Source organism: Lissotriton helveticus, chromosome 5_1 (assembly GCF_964261635.1).
Source record: "Lissotriton helveticus chromosome 5_1, aLisHel1.1, whole genome shotgun sequence".
NCBI classification, from domain to species: Eukaryota; Metazoa; Chordata; class Amphibia; order Caudata; family Salamandridae; genus Lissotriton; species Lissotriton helveticus.
The window spans coordinates 98,786,256-98,813,233 of record NC_136065.1 but is presented as its reverse complement, the minus strand read 5'-3'; the positions used below and the strand labels follow the sequence as shown (position 1 = coordinate 98,813,233).

The 26,978-nt window shown below is 47.1% G+C and overlaps 2 protein-coding genes across 2 annotated transcripts in view; one reads left to right on the top strand and one right to left on the bottom strand.

The window, feature by feature from the left end:
- LOC144754217 (E3 ubiquitin-protein ligase TRIM7-like) overlaps positions 1 to 17,484 on the top strand; it is a 376,582-nt gene extending 359,098 nt beyond the window's left edge. The window contains exon 6 of the mRNA XM_078641804.1: positions 17,181 to 17,484. Coding sequence (XP_078497930.1) covers positions 17,181 to 17,281 — 101 coding nt within the window. The 3' untranslated portion in view covers positions 17,282 to 17,484. The remainder of the gene's footprint in view (positions 1 to 17,180) is intronic.
- Positions 1 to 26,978, bottom strand: part of LOC144754216 (E3 ubiquitin-protein ligase TRIM39-like) — a 140,728-nt gene that overhangs the window by 65,822 nt on the left and 47,928 nt on the right. The window contains exons 3-4 of the mRNA XM_078641801.1: positions 19,017 to 19,247; positions 8,034 to 8,056 (exon numbers count right to left, since the gene is read on the bottom strand). Coding sequence (XP_078497927.1) covers positions 8,034 to 8,056; positions 19,017 to 19,247 — 254 coding nt within the window. The remainder of the gene's footprint in view (positions 1 to 8,033; positions 8,057 to 19,016; positions 19,248 to 26,978) is intronic.

The window sequence follows — 26,978 nt, the reverse complement described above, 5'->3', positions numbered from 1 at the left end:
TCTTTCCTGAGGATGGAGTAACCCGGGGGTACTAGGAGTTCAAGAATGCTTGCAGAGTGGGTATTAAGCCAGGTTTCCGTAAGAAACGCGATGTCGATGGATTCATTAAGGATTGTTTCAGAGATTTCTGTGGCATGTTGGGTCGCGGAGCGACAGTTAACTAGCATGCAGGCGAGGGGTTTAGTTGTCGGTTTGGGAGAGGGGAGGGTGTCGGTGGTAAGATGAGGAGGGGGTCTGGGTGAGACCGGTGAGCGGGGAGTACGACTCGTCCCCAGTATAATGGGGATGTTTGCAAAGGGGGGAGGCGTATACACGGTGTATGCGCAGGGAGGATGGGAGTTAAGAAGGTCAGAGACCTCCCCAGGGGAGAGGGTGCAAGAGGAGCGGAGTGGTCTCCTTGTTCGGCACCGTAGGGGGGTTGCTTTCCACGGTTTGGCGGTGGGAGGGTTTAAAAGATCCGTGCTAGTAGCGTTTATTCGGGCAGTGAGGTCGTTAGATTTGAGGTTGTAGAAATCGTTCCTGAGTTGAGAGAGATCTCACGTAAGAGTGGCAAGGTAATGTTCGATGTTGCGAAGGGAGTGTGAGAGAGTAGTGTGTGGGGGGAAGTAGGGTGTGGGGGGGGGGGAGGAGGACAGAGGGGGTTCAGAGTTGGCAGTAGATGGTGGTCTTTTCGGGGGGGGGGGGGGGTGAGCAGGTACATGCAGGAGGCCTATTTTGAGGAGGAGATTAGCGGAGACCGGCAGGAGAGCAGGGAGGGCTGTAATTGTAGGGGAGGAGGAGTGGCATAGCGGGGTAGGGTGGAGAAGTGAACTCGGGGGATAAGGAGTTAAGAGATAAAGGGGTGGAGCAGTTGCGGTGTGGTGTAGGGGTAATGGGGGATAACGGGAGCGGAGATGTTCTGAGGAGGAGTGGATGAATCGGGAGAAGGAGGATGCGGATAAGAGTGATTGAGAAGGTGTAAGAATGAGTTGGGAGGAGGAGGAGGAGGAGGATGTAGGGAGGGGGATCTGGGTGGGGAGAAGTATGATTCGGAGGGTGTGGGTGTAAGTTGGGAGGGGAGGAGTGTGGAGGGGGTAGCAGCGGAAGGTGAGTGAAATCGAGGTGGGGAGTAGTGCGGTTAGGTAGTTGTGAGGATGAGTTGGGAGAGGATGGGTGAAGAGGGGTTGTGGGAGGTATGGAGGGGTAGACTGTGTGGAGAGGATGTGAGTCTAGGGGGGTTGGGGGAAAGAGGGCTGGGTGGGGGGACTGAGCGAAATGGGAGGGGGAACTGGTGGGCGGATTGCTTGCGAAGGGGATTGTGAGTGGGGGAGTGTGGTGCAGATCAATGGGAGCGGGGAAGTGGGGAAAGAAGGGGCTGGAGACAACGTATGCAGTGTGTCAGAGGATGTAGAAAGATCAGGCAAGGGTGAGGTGGGTTGGGGGTGTGGGGCCTGTGGGGAGAGAGGAAGATGAGTGTCAGGGAGGATATTTACAGTGTAGGAAATATGGAAGGCCAAGGACCGGAAATGGAGTTCGAAGGTATTGAGATGTGGAACGGCCGCTTGAATGAGGATGTTCCCCGTTTTAAAAATGGAGATGTTGATTTCCCCGTTAAAGGTTGGTGAGGGAGTGGTGGAAAGTTTGTGGCCATGGGGTATTATGGAAGTTTTAGTGATTGGGAGGTGTTTTAAGAAGATGCTTTTCCATTTAGAGGGGCGTTTGGAATAGAAAATGTAATTAGTTTTAATAGGGGCGGTGAGACTGTAATAGTTGTCAACTATAAGTGTTTCCAGGTTACTAATAAAGGAGATTGTGTTTGAGTTTTTTCCCGTGCATTTTTGGAAAGTTCCGGAGGGTAAGGGATGGACCAAGAGTTTGGACCGTGTTTAGATAGAGAAAGGTCCTGGGCGGGGGAGGGGATAATGAGAGGAGGCATATTGGCAAAGGTGGGGGAAAAATCGGAGGGAGAAGTGAGTCGTGCCGGGAGGGCAGAGGGTCGAGGCGTAATGAGGAAAGGGAGGGGTGGAAGGACGCAGTGGAAAGAATGGGCCATGAAGAAGAAATGGACTGCGGTCACAGGATAATGAGTGAGAGAGGGGCCATAGTCAGGAGAAGATAAGTCTAGTAAGTGGGTACGGCGGAAGAGGTAGTCAGACGGCGATCAAAGTTAGTGGGATAGGCATAAGGGATTAGTTGAGTGTTAAAATCTTCATACAGTTTTATATGGCCTGACTTGGACAGTCCAAGTGAGAGGATAGGGTATAAAAAGGTAAAAAGATAAAGAGGGTGGGATGGGTAAATAGGTGAGGAGCTATTAAAATAGCAATATGAGGCCACAGACAATAGTACAGTGAAAACCACCAGTCATAAAACAAACAATCAAAGCTGTCACAATAAGATCACTATAAAGTTAACAAAAGGAGGTCATGGGCAGTTAACAAAAAAGAAGTGGCAGTGATAAAATTTACAAAAACATATGTCATAGAGTAAGACACCATTCATAAAACAAACAATCAAAGCTGTCAAAATGAGATCACAATAAAGTTGTTGAAAGGAAGTCATGGGCAGTTAACACAAAAAAGAAGTGGTAGTGATAAAAATATATAAAACAAATAGGGGCAGGGAAGGAGAGCTAGCAAGACTGGTCAGATAGGAGGACGAAGTTCAGATAATACCACAAGGTGGCGCCCCTGGTCTAAGGATGGAGTGGATCAAGAGTGGTGCAATGAAAGTTCTGAGGAGATAGTCATCGGATAGGGGTGTTGTTGATGTGCAAGTCGTCAGCAATCCCAATGATGTCACCACAAATGGACTCCACAGAGTTTGTATAAAAAGAGTGTAATCTATATAAAAAGATAGACCACACGATACAACTCCCAAATATATACACTGGGTAATATTGTTTCCGGTGTGTTGGGTGGTCCTAATCTCCAACCACCGCTTCTAACCAACAGTTAGGCTGACTTTTAACCATTCTCAACAGGTTAGGTACATTGTATGACTAGATTCCCACACGTTGCAAAATACAAGGAATACTGCACTACTTAACGATGGGCTCCTGTACATTGCCACACTGAAACAATGCCATGTGTAGCGTCAAGATCATGATAATGCAACTCTGTTCCCTACCAGCATGCCCGGTTATAGGGAGCATACAGCAATGTGTCATGGCGCAATTATGTACAGTGCGATAGGAAGACAATGCAATGCATATCACCACCAGCATGCCCTGTGCAAGGAAGGAATAAGGTAATGAGCAGGCATGAGTCCTCGCTGCCCATTATCACTGAAGACGTCCTGAATGCTCCTTGGGTCTGAGGGAGTGCTGATTTTAGGAATTTCCTTAACTGGTGGCATTGGTTCTGAACAATTACTCAAAATTCCCAGAGGTCTCAAGAGAGAGGCCCACGTCGGCAGAGAAAGGGAGACCAAAGCTTCAAAAAATAATTAGCAGCCCTCAGCACCTCTGGAGAAGAATGATGATGGGTTAAACCCAGATCAGTTGACTGGGGGTGAGTGTTTGATTTGCTCCAACACGTCGTCCATCATCCCCTTTGGTATCGCGTTGTTCGCCCTAAGTTGGCAGGGTATGCCCAGAAATGGGTCCCTTGCTCACTTTGCCACTGGATTCAAGCTAGCCTGGCTGATTACCTAGAAACCGGTCCCAGGATGCTTGTTTCCGGTCCAGGGAAGGCATGGCTTGGCAGTTCGGGTTGGAATGTTCCCATGAGGCACAGGGTCAGACTGATTTGCATATGGCCATGTCTGAACTAGGGTGGTGGAGTGAGCAAAAGAATGATGATGGATTAAACCCAGATCAGTTGACTGGGGGTGAGTGTTTGATTTGCTCAAACGCTCGGTCCATCATCCCCTTTGGTATCGCATTATCACTGAAGACATCCTGAATGTTCCTTGGGTCTGAGGAAGTGCTGATTTTAGGAATTTCCTTGACTGGTGGCATTGACTATTCTGAACAATTACTCAAAATTCCCAGAGGTCCAAGAAAGAGGTCCACGTCAGCAGAGAAAGGGAGAACAAAGCTTCAAAAAAATAATTGGAAGCCCTCAGCATCTCTAGTGAATTAAGAACAGACAATGGGCCATCATTTCCGGGACAAGAAATGGCTGATTACCTGACCCAGTTTCATATGATAAAATATAAAAGTGACACCTCGATGCCCAGACAGAGGGGATGATAGAGTAATGCGAACCCTCGCAGCAAAAACACAAATTGCACCCGCAGACCATCAGACCATTGATCGGGCCATCTACTCATTCTTGCGGGTTTAGTTGCTGATGCCTCCAACCATGACGGAACAAGCCCAAAGCCAACTGCACAAGGAGAGAATGGCTGGAATGCCAGAAACCGGTCCTCGGAAGCTTGTTTCCGGTCCAGGGAAGGCATGGCTTTGCAGTTCGGGCTGGACTGTTCCCATGAGGCACAGGGTCCGACTGATTTGCATATGGCCATGTCTGAACTGGGGTGGCAGAGTGGGCTAAAGAACGGTGATGGATTAAACCCAGATCTTTTGACTGGGTGTGAGTGTTTGATTGGTTCAGAGTCTCCGTCCATCACCACCCCCTTTTGTACCACAAGGAGAGAACGGTGACGGACATCATTCCCCACCATCCAAGGTGGTCACCAACCCCAGCAGATGATGCCATCATGGCTAGGAGAATCAAGGAGAAGAACGAAGCTGTTGAAAATATAGGGTCAGAGGCTCTGATCTGTGGGTGAACGATATGATGCTAGTCAAGGACTGGGATGATGGTGAAATGAGGACTAGGGGAGGTGACAATAAACGTCTCTTTCTTTGGCAGATTTCAAAGCTCTTCAAAGGTCTGTGCTCCATGAAGGAATTTCCTGAATCCTGTGTCACTGCCAGAAAGTCCCCCCAACAGACAGTGTTCAGGCACCTGAGAGAGCTGAGGACAGAGGAGAGGTGAGTGGAATGGAATGGACCTGAACAGTAAGGTGGGTGCCTCCCAGATGTGATCTGATCATTTCCATTTCCGGGTGAATCCCACCCCCTCTCAGCACTACAAGGAACATGTGCACGAGACTGCCTGAAACTAGAGCCAGACAACGCTGGACTAGTGTCGTTGTGAAAGTATTAGAGGAAAGTTTAAGAGGAAAATGACACTGATGGTGCTAATGTGCATGCGCAATGCCCTGGTTCAGGCCATTTCAGATGGCACTAGTCACCCTTGGATCTGGGCCTCGTGGTTCAGTCCGGGGTGACATCATTGATCAAATAAAAACTGCTTAACGACTGCAAAATTGGTTCTTAACATGTGAGCCACACAGTGAGCACCTTTCAGTGCCACGATGAGACAACATCACTGGACATCTCTCCAGAGCCGTGTGTCGCTCAGAAGTGTTGCGCCAGCAGCGAGAAAAATCCACTCTCTGGTTGCAAGTAGTACAGGGGCCGCAGCATCCCACAGCTGTGTGTTCCACAGGAGGATAGTGGCCCATGTGGGAGTTACACCTGCGCTCAGGAAGCTCACTTTACTATTCAAATCTCTAGGAGTCACACCCATTCCATACTTTCAATCTCGCTCATAGATAAATGTTGCCCAGCAGGATACAGTTTTTTTCCCAGGCTGCCTTTGGTCCTGCGCTCATTCAGCCCTGGTGCCCCCCCATTTTCCTTGTGAAAATGACTGGAACCTTAAAGTCAGTTCTCCAATCAGTGTTGAAACCATGTGCAGTTATTTTATTTGGTCCACCTCCATCTTAAATTATTTTGTTAAGTGATCCTGAGGTTGTGCGTCTGTTCAGGCTTTGAGGAGATTGTATCGTTCGCTTCACAACAGAATACCTAGTTGAATACCTAGGATGCCTCATTAAGCTCGGTTAATAATAAGCTAACAAGACTAGCCAGTTAAACAGCACATATGTGTGTGTCACCTCCATGCCATGAGGCCCGTGGAAGGATGTATGACGTTACAACGCATACTTTTACAACGACTACCATTACAACGCAAGTACTTTTACAACGCATACCATTACAACGTAAATATTGGTAAGTATATAATATTTTTTTAATATAAATTATTGTAAATTATTAAAATATAATTACATTTTATTTAATTTTATTTAATTAATTTAATTTAAATATAATTTTAATTTATTTTTACAAATTAACCCTGTACCCCAAAAACCCAAAACTGACCCTGAACCCTAAAAATATTTTTTTTTAATTTAAATTATTAAAATATAATTAATTTTTATTTAATTACATTTCATTAATTTAAATATAATTTTATTTTATTTTTACAAATTAACCCTGTACCCCAAAAACCCAAAACTGTCCCTGAACCCTAAAAATACCCCTTTACCCAAAAACCCAAAACCAACCCTGAACCCTAAAAATACCCCTTTACCCAAAAACCCAAAACTGACCCTGAACCCTAAAAATACCCCTTTACCCAAAAACCCAAAACTGACCCTGAACCCTAAAAATACCACTTTACCCAAAAACTGAAAACTGACCCTGAACCCTAAAAATACCCCTTTACCCAAAAACTGAAAACTGACACTGAACCCTAAAAATACCCCTTTACCCAAAAACTGAAAACTGACCCTGAACCCTAAAAATACCCCTTTACCCAAAAACTGAAAACTGACCCTGAACCCTAAAAATACCCCTTTACCCAAAAACTGAAAACTGACCCTGAACCCTAAAAATACCCCTTTACCCAAAAACTGAAAACTGACCCTGAACCCTAAAAATACCCCTTTACCCAAAAACCCAAACATATAATATTTTAAAAATAATTATATACTTACCAATACTTACGTTGTAATGGTATGCGTTGTAAAGGTACTTGCGTTGTAAAATCCTGCGTTGTAATGGTATGCGTTGTAAAAGTTTTTGCGTTGTAAAAGTTTCGTTGTAATGGTAGTTCGTTGTAAAAGTTGCGTTGTAATGGTTGTTTCCCCCCGTGGAAGGATCCCTCAGGAATGGAGATACTGCACAGGAAACTGAGATGTGGGGCAGTGTCTGCAGGTGAGGGAAGGAAGGCTGACAGGGCTGGAGTCAGCCCATCCCCCACCAGATAGGAGCTGAGACATGTGGGATCAGACACCCGAGCCAGCGGTGTGACCATGGTGCAATAGTTGTAAAGAAATGTCTCTTCATCTTTTTTCCGAAATATGACGCCTTCGAACTGCAACCCCTGTTTTCATTGAAAAACAACATGACGCTGAGCCAGTGATGTTTGTTGTTACCAGAAATGATACATAAAGACCTTAAAAGAAAAGGACTGAAATGAGGCTTTAGAAGACACACAAGGAGGTCTCGGAGGACTTGAAGGATTTGGTGCCTGGAATGAGTGGTCAGTGACCTGGGCAGAGGTTTGAGGGTTGAAATGAGGCTTCTGAAGAGTCAAGAGGATGCTACGGACTGGAGAGAGGTCACTGCAGACTGGAGAGAGATTTATTAGGACTAAGAGCAGATCTAAGGATTACAATGAGGTTTATGAGAACTGGAGGAGACTTCTACTTAGTAGAGGGAATTTACTCATGAATGAGACATGAATATGGCTTGAATGACATTTCAGTGATGTTGTGAAGCGCTGGAGGGATGTTTTGAAGACTGGCATCCTAGTTAGGACATTTTGAATGAGCACAACTCTGAATTGAGGAACACCTGAGGGGATTTTTCCAAGATGTGCTTGCATTTTGTGTGTGTTCAAGGTACTTTTTTAGGACTTTAGTTTTAAAGCTACAAATAGGTTTAGTGAGGACAGCAGCTAATTTCTGTAGCAGTTATTTCAGGACTCATAGGAGTGTGCTGAATACGCGCAGGGATTTATGAAAATTTAAGAGCTTCCTGATGACCGAAGGGAGTTTTCCAAGGACGTACATTTTTAGGGGGACTCAAGTATTTTCTGAGGACTTGAGATTTATTTTGAGGATGCAAAGTGATTTTATGAGGATCTGAAAGTTTCCTAGCACTTTGTGTGAGCTCAGTAGTGGCATTTAAATGCTGCAGCAGCGAGACCTGCTTCTTACACACTGAGAGGAGAATAATAAACCAGCCTTACCTGCTCAAGGTGCTCCTGACATCCTGCAAAACAGAGAAACAAACACAGAGAAATCAGTTTCCACAGAAGATGTTAAAGTTATGGCAGTATTTTTAGGAGTGAAACACTTCTTTCTATCTATGGTTAAAAACAGTGACTGGGGTCACATGACACAGCACAATCTGTGGTATTGCATGACTAAGCACAGAATGATATTCTGCATGAGGTCACATGACATAGCAGACAATGATATTCTGATATTCTGAATGGTACTTGCTACTCTCCCCTGAGGCGGAAAGCCGGGGGCTCTATTCTCTTTTCTGGAAGGTGACAAAGCGATCTTTTAAACATTGTTATATATTTTAATAGGTTGCATTTTTAAATCGCTCTGCGTGTAGTAGCGATATTTCTTAAAAACTTGTATATATTTTAGCGGAAGCGTTCTTATCCGCTTTGCATTAGCGTGCTCTCGTGTGCAAGATTTTCGTTGCACCGAGACCCATTCCCTCACCTTTCTCCTCCCAGCGTGGCCGATCAAGGGCTCACAACGCGGGGGAAGGCGCCATCTTGGAGGGAGGAAGGGTTGGCGGTCTAGTGGCAGGACGCCTCCCGCCCTCCAGGTTATTTAAGTCAGGATAATTATTTCCCCTGTGTACTTGCTACTCTCCCCTGAGGCGGAAAGCCGGGGGCTCTATTCTCTTTTCTGGAAGGTGACAAAGCGATCTTTTAAACATTGTTATATATTTTAATAGGTTGCATTTTTAAATCGCTCTGCGTGTAGTAGCGATATTTCTTAAAAACTTGTATATATTTTAGCGGAAGCGTTCTTATCCGCTTTGCATTAGCGTGCTCTCGTGTGCAAGATTTTCGTTGCACCGAGACCCATTCCCTCACCTTTCTCCTCCCAGCGTGGCCGATCAAGGGCTCACAACGCGGGGGAAGGCGCCATCTTGGAGGGAGGAAGGGTTGGCGGTCTAGTGGCAGGACGCCTCCCACCCTCCTCTACACAGTATAAAATGATGAGGCCATTTCGTCCGCGCAGCGGGCGGGCGCAGCGGGCGCGCCGGCGGCGCGCCGAAGGCGCGCCAAAGGCGGGCCCGTCTGCGCCCGTCCGCGCCAGACACGGGCCTAGGGCCACCCCCCCTGGCCAGAATCTCCGCGCAAGCTACACATCTTATTCACGCTCTGCGCTGACAGATCTCCGCCCTCAAGCTAAAGAAAAATGCATAAGGTATGGCCCCGACTCTATATCATCAATAACTGTGCTGGATTGTAAACACTGTCAAGTGTCCATTCCCCTATTAAATAAAAGAGCAAGTAGTGAAAACCTCAACCAAGCAAATCAAGTGTTTACAATTGCCCTCATTAATGTGCGGTCATTAGCCAAACACAGACAAGAGGTAGCCGATGTAATCATCGACAGGAACATAGATATAATGTTCCTGACGGAAACTTGGCTGGATAAAGCATCCGACCCTGACCTAGTAATAGCTGTTCCACAAGGTTTTAAGTCATACAGACTAGACAGAATTGGTAAAAGAGGCGGGGGGATTGCTATAATCGCCCGCGACTCTTTTAAAATTCGAACCACTGCCATTCCTTCAACAGCATATGAAGCGCTCCAATTTGATATCCACCTCTCCCCGTCACATAATTTTAAAGGTGTATTACTATACAGAAGACCAGAGTCGCGGTCGGAATTTCTTACAGAAATACTCACTATCCTAGAAACCACAGCCATTGATAAATCTGTGACTCTGTTAGGTGATTTTAACTTTCACTTGGAATGTAACGAAGACAAGGATACTACTTCTTTGCTATCCGAAATGGAGGTTTTTGGACTATCCCAGCTGGTGAAAGGACCTACTCATAATGCAGGCCATACCTTAGATGGTATTTTCACCAACCTTGAAAATATCTCAGTGACTGAAGTCTTACCAATGACTTGGTCCGACCACTATATGGTACTGGCCACAATACAAACTGATAAAACATCTGTCGCCACTTTACTTCCCCCCAAACCAGAAGCGTTCAAGGTCTGGAAAGACATTAATATTCCCAATTTCAGGGAGGCGTTACAGAATTCCATACCGAAATGGGCTACAGATCCAGACACCGCTACTGAACAATATCACACGTGGGTAGGCCAGACAGCTAATAAACTGGTACCTGAAAAAAGAATGTCAAGGAACAGAAGCTCCCCCTCAGCACCATGGTACACCGAGGAGCTTAAAAAATTAAAACAGCAATGTAGAAATAAAGAGAGAATCTGGAGGAAAAAGTATGAAAGTGAAGATAGAATAGTATACAAGGAATTGTTAACCCAATATAAACACCTAATCACAGAGACAAAAAAGAAGTTTTATACTGAACAAATTGAAAGCGCCAAAAACTCAACTAAAACGCTCTTTGAAATAACTAAACATCTTGCGGGATGCGCCCCAGACCTTAGCCCTCCCTGCTCCCAAGATTTCTGTGACTCTTTGGCATCCTTCTTCTTCACCAAAGTGAATGACATATTTTCAGCTTTTAATCTAGATGACACCCAACTCCATGGAAAGATAGATACTTCTTCTTCAGGTAATAACTTATCCGGTTTTAAAGAGGTTACGGAAGTTCAAGTTCGGGACATTATAAAAACAATTAAATCTGGATCAGCTCTGGATCCCTGTCCTCTGAAAACCCTTCGTGTAATAATGGATACTCTTATCCCTGTTATCACCCAAATAATCAACCTCATGTTCCGTACAGGCAGCTTCCCAAACCAATTAAAAAAAACCCTAATTAAACCCCTCCTGAAAAAACCCGGCTTGGACAAAGCAGAACTTAAAAACTACAGGCCCATAGCAAATCTACCCTTCCTGGCTAAAATAGCTGAAAAAGCCATGAATAATCAACTCACGGAATTCATCGAGCAACACCATCTGCTCGACGAAACACAATTCGGATTCCGCAAATTTCATGGCACGGAAACAGCGCTCATTAAAGCAGCGGATGACATCCGACTAATCAGAGACCAAGGTGGCACAGCACTACTGGTGCTCTTAGATTTATCGGCCGCTTTTGACACGGTTGACCATAAGATCCTGGTCAACCGTGTCGAAAAGATGGGCGTGCAAGGCCTGGCAAAAGATCTGCTGGCATCTTTTTTAGCAGAGAGAACCCAGGCAGTCATACTGGGCCAGTTTGAATCCGCTGAGCTATCACTGCCATGTGGGGTACCTCAAGGTTCATCCCTGAGTCCGACACTATTTAATATATACGTGTCGGACCTTGCCAACACCATCAAAGCGCACGGGATGAACCTTACCTCATATGCGGATGATACACAGCTGATACTGGCTGTCAGAAATGATGGGGAAACAGTGGCAGAAAATTTCAAGACAGGAATGCTGGCCATTGGAAAATGGATGTCAGCAAACTGTCTGAAATTAAATTCCGACAAAACCGAGGTGGTCACTTTTGGCCACCTCAGCCCTAGCTGGTCCCCAACCTGGTGGCCATCATCTTTTGGAGTAGCGCCCAAACCAGTCACGAAAGTGAGAAATTTAGGAGTCATATTTGATGACAACCTTAATTTCATGGCCCACGCCAATCAGACAGCCTCCACGGCTTTTTACAAGCTACGCCTGGTGAGGAAGATTCTCCCTTTTCTTCCAACAAATGTGGGAAAGACACTGATTAGCGCTTTGGTCCTATCAGCACTGGACTACTGCAATGGACTGTTTGCAAACGCCCAAGTTAGGATAATTAAGAAAATGCAAACAGTCCAAAATGCAGCAGCCAGACTTCTCCTTAACATTCCTAAATTCAAACCTATAGCAGAGTCATTGAGGAGTCTTCACTGGCTTCCGGTCAGGAACCGAATTAAATTCAAGACTTTATGTCTCGTCTATAAGGCACTTCACCGTCAAGCGCCGCAATTTCTGTGTGATCACCTGGTTCCATATACCCCCTCTCGAACGCTACGATCTGCAGGACAGAATGACCTAGTAGTGCCCCGGACTAGGCTGGTCAACTGGGGAGACAGACGTTTCCTAGTTGCCGCCCCAAGATTGTGGAATACTCTTCCACAACCGATAAGATCAAGTCCAAACCTAATGTGTTTTAGGAAGAAATTGAAAACCTGGCTTTTCAACCTCTGAAAACTTTTCCAAGCTCCTATAGGAGGGTAACACAGTATAGCGCCGAGACGCCTGCGGGTAATTGTTGCGCTCAATAAATGCTAAAAAATAAAAAATAAATAATGAAATAGTGCAGGGCCATTCTGAATGGAGTCACAAAACACAACACATTCTGATATTCTGAATGGAGTCACTTGACACATTGTATGATGCATGTTTTCAACAGGGTCATATGCATGGGCATCATTTAGGGATCGTCAGGGGTCTTGGCTGCGACTCCTGGGTTGCCCCTTCAGACCCCTGGCACTGCTTGTGCGACCCCTGGCTTCAGAGGTAGCAAAATGAGTACCAAGAAGACAGAGGCTGCCCGCCCTTAGTCGTACTCCTCCTTCATTTCCGGCCAATTCTTTATTACATTAATAGTGAATAATACCTTATTATTCACTAATGGTGTAATAAAAATATGAGGCACCAGGATATGGAACGAGAACTTCAGTGGCAGATATCTTAAGTAAAAACTTGTGCAATCCCAAAATTCTAGTCCCGATGTACTAGGTGTAATTTCACCCAGCTGTGGTTTCTCTATGGGGGTGTCAGGGCATGTCCCCCATATATTTGTTGCCCTTTGGCCCCTAAAATGCATTTAGAACGTGTATATTCCCGGCTGGGGTGCTTTTATCTGAGCCGCGGACCGGGTGCACATTGTAGGCAGTGGACTTTTAATTTATGAGTGGGCGGGGGTGGGGCATCAATATAGACAGCACCGGAAGAGCGACTGGGTCTGAAGACATGTAAGTGTGCATGTCAGGTTGAATGGGTGCCTTCCTACGTCCAACCCGAAAGGCGCACAAAAGGCCTCTCCTACCAACACAACGTAAGTGAGCTGGGGATCACAGCCTCCCTGGTCTCTTAAGGATCGCGGACTTTGCCTGATCCAGCCAATCCCGATGCGGTTTTAATGCTGTGGAGCAGCGTCTGGATTGGCTCAAGAGGCCAGGAATAGGCCTAGTCATGAAGGCAGCATTGGGGTGGGAGGTTTGGCTCTACAGAAGAACATGGCCAATCACAGTATGGATTTATTATAAAGCCATGCAGTGATTGGTCATTTTCGATCCCTTGCTGCCTTTCCTTAATTCGCTTCACTGTTGCCGCCTCAAAAGGTCCAGTCCAGGGAGTAGCAAAGACGAGCTTGAGGAGTGCTGCATGGAAGTAGCAGTTATTATAATAAACAATTTTACAGGATTCTTTTCTGAACATGTTTAATAAGACAGTAAATTAACCTGGTAAACAGACAAAAGAGATATACAAGTAGACATTTGGAATATGGTAAAAAACATTATGAAAACGGGCCATACAATTAAAGGGTATAGAGCGGTAAACTAAGGAGCAGTGAAAGATAATATCACAAGGGGAAGCCAGATGAGTGAGCCACAAAAATATAAATTCAGTTTGAAGCCTGCCATCAAGTGGTAAAATGTAGACTTCATCACTTATGTGTAACCATGCAACATCGGAAACGATCTAAGAAGGCCAAGCAACGCTACAACAGTAATACAGTATAACTTAAGGATAGTAACATTTTAGAATAATAAGCAAGTGGGGTCATTGCAGTAGAACTTCAGCATGGTAATTATTTTAAAATATTAAGCAAGCATCTTGCGGTCGAATGTTGGCTAATTTTTTATTAAATTACTTTCTAGAATTGTGGGAGAAAATCCAGAAACATTTAATGTCTCGATTGGCAAAGGTTTTTCTGCGGCTTAATGCGATTGGTGCATTAAGACAGTTGTAAATTGGGTCACTTGTCATTGTGTAGACTAGGAATGGGGGGGGGGGGGAGGTTATGCAAAGATTCCATCCGGTCCGAGCCATAAGGTATGATAACACCACACACAGGCCCTTGTTACGAGTGGTGCCTGGTGAGTGATGAGTCTTTGTAAATGCAAGGTGAGCTGTGTAAGTGCAGGGAAAGCAGTGTTGCTGAGTGAGTGTAGATGAAGCTTGGCACCTGAGTGAGGGCAGAGAGTGTGTCTGAGAGTACGTTGAATTTTGGGCCTGTGTGTCCTTCGTGTTGAGTTCAGGAGGGTACCATTTGCACCCTTTAAAAAAAGGTTAATACGTTTTCTCAAAATGTATTCGGTAATATACAGTTTGCGCTAGAGTGAGAGAACACCTCTCGCACCTACTCTTTCAACTCAGGCTTTCTTGCTGCGATAGCTTGGGTTATAATCAAGTCGAAGCGTTTCGCCCCACCACTTTGAAAATCCACCAACCCAAGGTACGTGATGGCATTAATTGCACATTTCTGACACTGGGATATTGTAGGTGATTCGGTATAAAGGGGCACGCATTGCATACGAGGGGCACTCCTGGCAAAATGCAGGCCCGGGCACAATGGAGGTGCTTTTTGACTTGAGGGGGCATCCTTAGCACATTCTGAAAACAATGGGGTGAACTCCTTGGGAGGGTCATGTGTCATTGGCTTGACAACTTGAAAGTATATGAATATAAACAAGTGCCCTCTCAGAACCGCTGGCTTTTAAATAAACTTAGGTGAAAATTGTGCTTTAATAACCTAGTAGCTTCCATTTTTTTAAAAACAATTTTCGGTGGGAGAACGCCTAAACGGCGAGTAGGGGGCGGTGCAAGGGACTTGGGTCCTAACCCTGCTGACGGAGCTGGATCCACCTAGGTGGAAGAGGCCAACTCACTGAGAAGAGGCACTGGAAGCGTGCCAGGAGGAGGAGGTACAATCAGAAAAAGTGCTAGAAGAGTGCGTGTAAGTGGAAGCCATCTAGGAAATGAGATCAGAGCAGCCAGGGAAGAACAAAGAACTGAACTGTGACCACCTCTTGTGCAGTTATGGACTTTTAAAGGATCTGCTTGTGTGAAGCTCCCTCCAATTATGGCATTATTTAATCCCAGAATGGGGTGAGCTGTTGGAGTGAAGAGGCTGAGATGGGAGACCCTCAATAAAACTTTAAAGAAGAACCAGGCAAGAGTAAAGGATTTGGAGTATTGTACTCTTCATGACAAGTCGTCTGTGACCTGCATGCAGCGCGGCTAAATGACAAGTTCATGTCAGTGTAAGGACTCAAACGCACGGTTTAGAAGGTGACACCAGGTTCACATCTGGCGAATAGAAAGGGTCCTCATTAGAAATAGAGAATAACTCTAAGAGAGAATGTAAACTATTAATGAAATAATTGTGAAGCACTTTCAGTTCGATGTTTACAACCGTGAAACCTATGAGCGCTTTAGTGGCTATATTGATTCACAGCAAATGACCACACCTTGATGATCACTCTCAGAAAACCAGCATTTCCGATATAATACTCTGTGACATCAGAACTTTTAGGAAGAGCTGAACATGGGACTAGTATAGCAATTCATGACCATCACTGATGTAAAAGGTATTCTAGGTTAAATATGATTCAGAATGTGTCGCAGAAATATCTTTCAAGCAAACATTGAATTTTTATATGAAAAAAAATATTGTTTGTTATTTACATGTTCCTCTGAAATTGTGCGATCTTTGAGGATACTGCTCCCCACATCTGTATATTGTCTATTTACAGACACTGGAGTTACTGACTTCGTCGGTAGTGGCACGCATAGGACCACTATCATCAGAGAACCCAAACAATTAGGACAGTTGGAGGTTCATCAACAGCTCAGGGGCCATTGTCCTCGACTGACACAAGAGGTTCATCAGCAGTTCAGGAGTCATCTTCCTGTAATTACAAGAGAGGCTTCTTCAGAAGGTCATGGGAGAGCATCCTAAAATGGGTCACAAGGTCATATCAATAGGTCAGGGTCCACCATTTTAGCCTGAGATAAGAGTGGTCCTCTCATAAGAAGGATGAGCCTCCCCTGGACTGTGGGTCTTAGTGGTCCCATTTCAGATCTCAACACTGACACAAAACTATACGACAAGCTTTTAGCTGCATTGGTGATGATGAGCTCGATTCACAAATTGGCGTTCCGGGGAAACATAGGTTTACTATCTATCATTTTCCTAAAAGCAGACATAGCATTTGAACATATATTTAGACTAACTGGTAAATTACATGTTTGTACCAACATAGACAGGTCATGGCCATTATAAACTACTTGAACTTAGACTGTTTTAGAACTGTTTGTGACCCAGAGAGTGATTCTCCCAGTCACCCTGGAAGGGATATTCTGGATGCTCTCTGTCACCCTTGGAGGGATACTGCCTGTCACCGTCATCTAATGCCCTTTACGTGGAGCTATTTCTCAGGAAGCTTCTTTGCTGTAAACTAATCAGCCTATTTGAGCAGAGCATCACTGTTAAATTGACAGCGTATGACCACAATAAGGAGGTTATACCTCTAATCCCACCTTAAGTCATACTGGTGAGGAATTTGATTTGCTACCAGGCAGCAATTTGCAGACATGCATGTCGCACACTCTGTACTATAACCAAGGGTTACCTCTAATATAAAATTGTCACTCTTCTTCAAATTAAAGAGTTTTTGACAATCTATCTTTATCTCGGGTGAAAAAAAACAAGCAGTGAACTTGCCATTACCTATTCCAAATGTCTACTTATATAGCTGTTCCTCCTAATAAGCGATCAGTGCACGCAAATGTAAGTAGCCACCTGCATCAGGAGAAAAGTAGCGGCTTTAGAACAGAAATATTTTCAAACTTCTTAGAAAGGGAGGAATTTGTTTTTTCCAAATTCTCGAAGATGTTGGCTCAGCTTTTTTCACATTTTATTCCTTGGTGTCCTTATGTTAATTACGGTCATTGGAATTGCTTGGTGTGTTGCATTAACCTGTATATAACACTGTAAGAGGTCACAGTACATTTTACTATTTGTATTTTGAATTGAGCTTCCACCATCAAGTAGAACGATGTAAATTATCCATCTCTGTATATTGTATGCGGCTCTCAGTTCATGTGGTTGATGTGCATTGACCCAGGCAGGAGATAATATATGTCCCACTCATACATTTAATACTGAACACAAAATATGAATATTTCACTTCCTTCTTCTGTTTTATTTACCAAACAGTATCTCCACCTGCTTGGACAGAGTCGCCCCCATCAAGCCTGACAAGACCAGGAGATCCACCAAACAAGCCAGTTGGTATACACCAGAACTCAGTACCATGAAACACGTCGGCAAATACCTAGAAAGGCATCGGCGCATCAGCAAAGATCCTACAGACCGAGTCGACTTCACGTCAGCCCTAAACAAATACCATCAACGCCTGAAAGACCAGAATAGATGCGCCCTCATGGACTGCATCAAAGCCAGTTTCAACCACAGCAAGGAACTCTAACATCGCCAGAGAGCACTCTTGCCCTTCAGCCAATCTCCCCTTCCAAGGAACTCCGCAACACCCTGGCTGACTACTTCCACAACAAGATATCCTCCATCTACTGCAACTTCGAAACCCAACCCACTGACCTATACAGCCTCCTCATGACAACTGATGCCACACACAACCATCCGCTCACCATATGGAGACTGCTCACCACACAGAGCACCACAGCCATCATGAACTCCATCTACTCTGGAGCACCCACGGACCCTTGTCCCCATTACCTCTTCAACCTCGAGAGCAAGGAAATCAGCTGCGAACTCACCTCTATTCTCAACACCAGGAGAGCAACAATCCACTGGACACCTCTCAAATCAGATTCCACCCCAACCACAGCACTGAGACTGCCCTGATCGCCGCCACTGATGTCAGGTCCATCCTCGACTTAGGGGAGACAGGAGCCCTGATTCTACTCGACCTCTAGCAGCGTTCAACACCATATCATACCATACCCACATCAAAAACACTCAGATGGATCACATCCTTCCTCACAGGACGAACCCAAAAGATCCACAAACCACCCTTCACTTCGGAACCCAAGAGAATAATCTGCGGCGTCCCTTAAGGCAGATCAATCAGCGCCACACTGTTCAACACATATATTGGCCGACCGTCAGAACCCATGGCCTCAACATCCTATCCTATACAAACGACACCCAGCTCATCCTCTCACTCACAGAAGACTCCTCCCCCACCAGGACAAACTTCCAACACTGCATGACGAACATTGCCGGCTGGATGAAGAGCAGCAGCATGAACCTCAACACAGACAAGACAGAAGTGCTAATTTTTGGCAACAGCTCCTTCACGTGGAACCACACCCGATGGCCCTCTGAACCCACAACGACAGACCATGTCTGCAACCTCAGGATCATACTGGACAGCTAACTCACCATGAAACGCCAGATCAAAGCAGTCTCCTCTGTCTGATTCCACACCCTTCACATGCTCTGAAAGATTTTAAGATGGTTCCAAGTTAACACCAGGAAAGCCGTCACTCAAGCACTGGTCACCAGCTAGCTGAACTACGGCAACACACTTTACGCAGGACTCACCTCCCACCTCCTGAAGAGACTCCAGACAATACAAAACTCAGCTGCCAGACTTAACCTGGACCTCCCAGGGAGGAACCACATCATCCCCCACCTCAGGAACCTCCACTTGCTCTCCATCCAGAAAAGATGCCAATTCAAGATGTTGGACGACGCCTACAAGGCCATCCATGACCAAGGATCAGTATACATCAACCACCACCTGAACTTCCACCAACCCTCCAGACACCTGCCCTTCACCTCACTCACACACTCTGCATCCGCCGAAGAAACAGTGGAGGATGTCCCTTCTCCTACCTCACTGCAAAATCCTGGAACAACCTCCCACTGCACCTCCAATCATCCTCTCTCCCTGAATTCAGAAAAGGATTTAAGACCTAGCTTTTCAACTCATCCCAGCAAGAACATAGCGCCTGGATACCCTCAATGATGATTAGCAGTGCTCTACAAATCCAAGTTGATTGATCTCACCTTCAGGAGTTCCCATGCTGGTGCCTCACACTTCTTTTCTATCTCTGTTAGCAGCGCATTGAGAGAGGTGATTTGATTGGACAGTCTGGTGATATTTGCATTTTCCACCATGGTGATTTTCTTCTCCATCTCCTCCAGTCTTCTGTGAAGTGTTTGCTCCTTTTCTTTCAGGAGGTGCTGCAGTTTTTTAAACTCCGATTTAATTTTCTTCTTCTCAGTTTTTAACTTGTTCTGTCAAACAAAAAAACAAAAGCTGTTTAGATATTTAATAAGCTTCCTACAAGCTATCCCTAGAGAGAGAGTTTGGGGGAGGGTGGACCGGTTGATAGCTTCTCCAAAAAATCTGAACACAATTGTGATTCTCCCAATATCTGAACTGCAATCTCTTACTACCTTTCCTTTAACCGTCTTCTGTCCTACTTCCAATCCTGCTCCCCTTTCCTCAGACACCTCACAAACTGTGGAGAGGCCAGAATTCGTGAAGCTGCAGAGAAGCTCAATGCATGGAGAGAGTACAAGGAAAAAAATTACCCGTAGGCCGAGACAGTCAAAGACCCAGAGGCAGGCTGAGTGGCAAGACTGGCTGAAGTCAATTGTGAGTCAATCACGGACATAAAAGACTATAAATGGGGGGGCAGGAAGTTGAAGCGCTTGGGATGGAAGAGAGGATATATGCGGAGTGCCGGCTGCCCCTCTCCTGCCAGAACACTGGATGTGCTCCCCCCAGAAGGAGATGCTGAGGGGGTATCCTACTATGGCCCACATTCAGAGTGAGGTGCAATCACCAATGTGGTAATATGATGTTTAAAATCACAAAGCCTATGTGTATTCTGTTATTGAATGGAGAATTACAAGATAAATCGTAACTACCGATTTCTGCAGGTAATTCATAAATTCAAATTCCAATAGAAGTTGGAAGAAGAGGTTGGTTCGATATCTTGTCCTAGCCTAAGATAGGAGGCTGGGTGTTATCAGGTGAGGTATGTCACACTGTAGCTTAGAGCAGGACACTGTTATGTGAGGTACGTCACACTGTAATTTCAGAGCCTGTGTGTCATCAGGTGAGGTACATCACACCGCCTCTTAGAGCAGGAGCCTGTGTGTTATCAGGTCAGGTGAGGTATGTCACACTGTGGCCTACAGCGGGAGCCTGTGCGTTATTAGGTGAGGTGTGTTACACTGTAGCTTAGGACCCGGTGTGTGACGAGGTAATATGTCACATGGTGGCCTAGAGCAGGAGCCTGTGTGTTACCAGGTTAGGTATGTCGCACTCCGGCAGGAATAGGAGGGTTTCAGCAGTGGAGAGAGGTGTGTCCCTCTGCCATCACCAAGAAGCAAAAACACAGTTGATGGACAGAATGTAGAACAATGTCATACATTCACCCCAGTACAAGGATCTGGGCCTGAATCCATCGTTTTTTTGCACTCCACACCACCCTGGGTTAGACACTGGCTATATACAAATCAGCTCTGATCCTGTGCCTCATGGGAACAGTCCAGTCCGAACTACCAAGCCATGTCTTTCCCAGACCGGAATCAATCAATCAATCAATCAATCAGGTCATTTATAGAGCGCACTACTCACCCGTAGCGTCTCAAGGCGCTGGGTTGGGGGGGGGGGGTGCCGCTACTGCTCGAACAGCCAGGTCTTGAGCTTCTTCCTGAAGGACAGGTGGTCTTGGGTCAGGCGCAGGTCGGTTGGGAGTGAATTCCAGGTCTTGGCGGCCAGGTAGGAGAAGGACCTTCCTCCTGTTGTCGCTCTTCGGATGCGGGGGACGGCGGCGAGGGCGTGGTTGGTTGATCTGAGGAGGCGCTTGGGAGTGTAGAAGTTGATCCGGTTGTTGAGGTAGCTCGGGCCTTGGTCGTGTAGGGCTTTGTGTGCGTGGGTGAGGAGACGGAAGGTGATTCTCTTGTTGACCGAGAGCCAATGCAGATTTCTCAGGTGTCCGGAGATGTGGCTGCGTCGGGGGATGTCGAGGATGAGTCTGGCCGAGGCGTTCTGGATCTGCTGGAGTCTCTTCTGGAGCTTGGCGGTGGTTCCGGCGTAGAGGGCGTTGCCGTAGTCCAGTCGGCTGGTGACGAGGGCCTGGGTGACAGTCTTCCTCGTCTCGGTGGGGATCCACCGGAAGATCTTACGTAGCATGCGCAGGATGTTGAAGCAAGACGAGGAGACGGCGTTTACTTGTCTGGTCATGGAGAGGGAGGAGTCCAGGATGAAGCCCAGGTTGCGTGCGTGGTCCGTCGGTTTGGGTGCGGTGCCCAGGGAGGGGGGCCACCAGGAGTCGTCCCAGGCGGAGGGCGAGGAGCCCAGGATGAGGACCTCCGTCTTGTCCGAGTTCAGTTTCAGGCGGCTGGTCGTCATCCATTCGGCTACCTCTCTCATCCCTTCGTGCAGGTTGGCTCTGGCGGTGTCGGGGTCGTTGGTCAGGGAGAGGATCAGCTGGGTGTCGTCGGCGTAGGAGATTATGTTGAGGTTGTGTTTGCGTGCGATGGCCGCGAGGGGTCTCATGTAGACGTTGAAGAGGGTGGGGCTCAGTGAGGATCCTTGAGGGACGCCGCAGATGACTTTGGTGGCCTCTGACTTGTACGGTGGTAGGCGGACTCTCTGTGTTCTTCCGCCGAGGAAGGAGGTGATCCATTCCAGTGCCTTGTCCTGGATTCCGATGTCGAGGCGCTGTACTAGGGTGCGGTGGCAGACAGTGTCGAAAGCCGCGGAGAGGTCCAGGAGGATGAGGGCCGCTGTTTCTCCGTTGTCCATCAGAGTTCGTATGTCATCGGTGGCAGCGATGAGGGCGGTCTCGGTGCTGTGGTTCGCTCGGAAGCCAGACTGTGAGGGGTCGAGGGATCCATTCGTCTCGAGGAAGGCGGCCAGCTGTTTGTTGACGGTCTTCTCGATGACTTTGGCCGGGAACGGGAGGAGCGAGATGGGACGGTAGTTCTTGAGGTCGGTGGGGTCTGCTGTAGGTTTCTTTAGAAGAGCGCTAAGTTCGGCGTGCTTCCAGCTCTCAGGGAAGGTGGCGGTGTCGAAGGAGGTGTTGATGATGTCCCGCAGGTGGGGTGCGATGACAGCGTCGGCCTTGTTGAAGACGTGGTGAGGGCAGGGGTCAGTCGGAGATCCGGAATGGATGGAGTTCATTGTGCGGATGGTGTCTTCGGTGCTGATCGGAGTCCAGGCGCGGAGGGTGGTGGTGTGTGGCGTTGTTGCGGTTGTGGCTTGCGGTGGTTGGTTGCTGAAGCTGTTGTGTATGTCCGCGATCTTGTGGAAGTAGGACGCGAGGGAGTTGCAGAGGTCTTGGGTGATGTCCTTGTTTCCGGCGTTGGGGTTGGAGAGCTCTTTCACGATGTTGAAGAGTTCCTTGCAGTTGTGTGCGTTGTTGTCCAGCCGGTCCTTGTATGTATTTTTCTTGGTGGCGCGGATCAGTTGGTGGTGTTTCCGGGTGGCGAGCTTGAGGGTGGTCATGTTGTCCGTAGTTGGTTCCCTTCTCCAGACTTTCGAGGGCTCGACAGTTCTTCTTGGAGCTCTTGAGTTCGTCGGTAAACCATGGTGTTTTTCTGCTGCAGGGTCTGCTGGGCGGGGTTCTCAGCGGGGCGAGTTCGTCCGCGCCGTTGTTGATCCACTTCGTGAGGTTGTCGGCGGCCTGGCTGGGGTTCGCTGAGCTGGCGGGGGGGTGCTGGCTCAGGGAAGCGGTGAGCTGGTCGGCTGTGATCTTGTTCCAGCTTCTTCGGGCAACCTGTTGCTGGTGGTGGTGGATCGTCGTTCTTTTGAAGCTGAAGTGGACGCAGCTGTGGTCCGTCCAGTGGAGTCCTGTTGCGCGGCTGAAGGTGACGTCTTTGCTGGATGAGAAGACGGCGTCGAGTGTGTGTCCGGCGAGGTGGGTGGGGGTGGTCACCAGTTGCTTGAGTCCCAGGTTGGCGAGGTTGTCGAGCAGGCTGATGGTGTTGCGGTCGCTGTTGTTCTCCAGGTGGAAGTTGAGGTCCCCCAGGAGGATGTAGTCGGCGGAGGGAAGGGCATGCGGGCTGATGAAGTCGGCGATGTCCTCGCTGAATCGTGTGCGTGGACCCGGGGGTCGGTAGATCAGGGTGCCTCTGAGGGTGGTCTTCGGGTTGGTGTGGATCTGGAAGTGCAGGTGTTCAGCGGTGGTTAGGGTGTCGTCGGTGTTGGTCGTGATGCGGATGGTGTCTCTGTGGATGATGGCGATGCCTCCTCCCGTCTGGTTGGCGGTGCGGTCCCTCCGGATGATCTTGTAGCCCTCCGGGATGGCGATGGCGATGTCTGGGGCTGAGGAGGCGTTCATCCAGGTCTCGGTGAGGAAGGCAACGTCGGGGGGCGGTGGTGTCGAGGAGGTTCCAGAGTTCTACGGCGTGTCTGTGGACGGAGCGGGTGTTGAGCAGGATGCACTTGAGGTGGTTGCTGCTGATGTTCGGCTTGGCGGGTGCTGGTGCGGGATGGGTCCGGATGCAGGTGAACTTGCAGGCGTGGCAGCTGAAGGGTCCGTGGGTGTGCTTCGGGGTGGCTCGATGACATCCCGGGATGGCGCCGGTGTTGAGTGCGATGAGTTCGGTGGCGTTGTAGGGTCGTCGGGTCGGCTTCCGTCGGTGGGGGCCAGGGGTCCTGGCGCTGGTCGCGATCCGGTCGCGGACGGGCGCAGACGGGCTTACCTTTGGCGCGCCTTCGGCGCACAATCGGCGCGCCCGCTGCGCGTCAACGCTGCGCGTTCGCACGGTCGCCATTTAAGGCGAAGTGCGCGGGTGGGCGGAGCAGCTGGGAGGCGGGAGCGGGGAGGGAACAGAAGAAAAAAAGGGGCGGGGTCGGCGGTGGTGGCGGGAAGCGGGGGGCGGCGAGGAAGGCGGGAACACGGATGAGACCGGGCAGAAACTACGATATACAAGCACAAGTGATGGTCAAAACAAAACACTTAACACGGGCAAAAAGCTACGCAGGAAAAAACAAGCGCAAATGATGGTCAGCAGAACACTTTACACGGGCAAAAGCTACGCAGGAAAAAACGAGCACAAAGGATTTAAAAAACAGAACAAGCAGCGATATCAGGGTCAGCCGGCAGCGCGGCAGGCAGCGAGGCAGAGGGCACAGCAGGGGGGCACACGCAGCAGCTGGTGGCCGTGCGGCGCGGGGGTGTCCCACAAGTGGGTCACCCCCGCATCAAGCATCGAAGGACCGGTTTCTGGCTATCAGCCTTCATTCAGCCTGGATAGCTTGACTCCAGTGGTGTGGAGAGCCTGGGACTCACGTCTGAGCATACCCAGCACACTCGGGGTGAAAATTGCAAAAAACACAGTTGATGGACAGAATGTAGAACAATGTCATACATTCACCCCAGTACAAGGATCTGGGCCTAAATCCATCTTTTTGAAAATTGCAAAAAACACAGTTGATGGACTGGACTCCTGTGCTGTGTCACTCGTATACAGGTAGAGGTTTGTGCTCCTGTGCTGTGTCACTCGTATACAGGTAGCAGACTGTGCTTCTGTGCTGTAACTAGTAGAGAGCAGATGGTTGTTGTTCTGTGCTGCCACTAGTATACAGTTAGAGGGTGTACTCCTGTGTTTTGTCACTAGTATATGGGTAGAGGGTTGTGCTCCTCTTTTGTGTCACTACTATAAGGGTAGAGGAGTGTGCTCCTGTGCGGTGTCACAAATATATAGGTTGAGGATTGAGCTCCTGTATGTGTGACTAGTATACAGGATGAGGGTTGTGCTCTTGTGCTGCTCCTGTGTTGTGCCACTAGTATAAACTGAGGATTGTGCTCCTGTGATGTTTCACTTGTATTAAGGTAGACAGTTGTGCTCCTGAGCGGTGTCAATAGTATACAGTAAAAGCGTTGCAGGAGGCAGATGATCTTCTAGAGAATTTAAAATAATCTCTTCCATACAAAGATAAAGTACGCAGTTTTCGCAGTATATCTGCTAGAATTTGGGTAAAGTACAAAGAATTGGGTTAGGAACTGTCCTAGTAGATGCATTATTGGGCTTATGCTTAAACACTTAGCCTTTTTAGAAATATTAGGTACACACGAGTTAACTATATTTTTGAAATATATTTATGCACCCAGCACCACCATAAACTAAAAGTATAAATAAGGGAGAGCAGGGTTTACCGGCAATCAGAACCTGGACTTCTCCAGGTAAATGGGGGGTTGGGTTCTCCAATGGGGTGGGGCAGGGTTGGGGTTAGCATGGGTGAGGGAGCAGAGGGGTAAAAATAAAAAAAAATAAAAAAAATTCCCATTCGTCTTTGTCTTATTATATTCTTTTTTCCACTGCTTTTGGCGAGGTGTAGATTCCTTGCAGGATGGGGTAGAGTCAAATTGTGGTCTCCTTAATCCTCCATGAGAACGCCCCAATATTTATCATGGAACGTAAATGGCCTCCGAGTTAACAGGAGAGAAAAAAATCTTACAATACCTGAAAGATTCACCCGCACATATAATTATCTTGCAGGAAACCCACCTTCTCAAAAAAGAAATTACTGAAATATGTCGGAAGCTTAGCTGAGTGGAACACTGTCTCTGTTCTGGTCAATCGGCTAATGTTAGGGGGGTTGCTATACTAATTAAAAGGCAAGCTAATGTCAGCCTTCTGGATGTTAAGACGGATTCAAGCAGCAGATTGGTTATAGTAACGATCTCTGTGGAAAGTATCCCTATTACTGTAGTTGGGTACTATGGTCCCAATCAGGATGACCCTTCAACCTTAAAAACAATTTTCCTAAATCTGTTGGGGCTTCCGGATAGAACAATTTTTGTAGGGGATTTCAATATAGTTTTGAATCATTTACTGAATAAATCCCCAAATAGCAGAGCTAACATTCAGTCTAAATCTAGAGCCTTTTTGAAAACAATGAGGAGGCAAAATGCGCTAATCAATATCTGGAGTGAGAGGTCGGGCACCCAATTGGGAGTGTCCCTCTAAAACAAAAAATATAGACACAAATCCAGGATTGATTATATTTTAAATCAGCAATGATTTAAGAAGCAACACAGATATAGGCTATTTGACCCCCCACCTTTCGGATCATGCGGCCGTTTGGATGGATAGGGATCTTGTAGGGAAAGCTCAGCAAAAGGTCTGGTCATTCGATCGTACAATCCTTTTAGATAAAGAGGAAATTAGCTATCTGTCCCAGGAGATAAAAACGTTCCTAGACATTAACATTGGTTCAGCTGACGTTCTTGTGGTCTGGGACACTTTAAAATCCTTTTTGAGGGGTTTAGTCACGAATAGGACCTCGTATAAAAACAGTAAATATAGGGAGGACATTTCATTTACAGAGGGTCAAACGAAGGAGGTCGAAAAAAAAAAAAGGATTATGAAAGAGACCGATCAGGAGCAAACTCAAATATTAATAGCTAAATTGGAATCTCTGAAAGCGCTTCTGGATAGCACAGTTCAAGCTAGAATCTCCAATAGGTGGGTGGTGAGCAGGCTTGCTCATCGAGTATGGCGAGGGAGCTGGTAGACTACTAGCCTGGAAGGCTAAATCAGACAGAGTGAGAAACCTGATAAAAAAAATAGATGTCGCAGATTCCAATACACTAACAAGTAATGAAGATGAGATAGGAGACGCCTTCCATACCTTTAAGGAATTATATGATGAGGATAACAGCATAGATAAAACCATTGCTATAGATTGGTTAAACTCGGTCTATATCCCAGTTCTGGAATCTACTGAACGGGAAAATCTAGAGGATGAAATTTCACAACAGGAAGTAAGGAAGGCACTTTCTGCTCGCAAAGCTGGAAAGGCGGCAGGGCCGGCCGGCCTTCTGGCCGAAGTGATAATTCCATTCCTGACCATATTCTTTAATAAGATTCTAGTAGATGGGGTTAAAATGTAAAATGTAAATTGATACTTGTATAGCGACCTACTCACCCGCAAGGGTCTCACGGCGCTTGTACGAATACCGCTGTGGAACCCATCCTGGCTTTCCCTGTGAGGTGTCC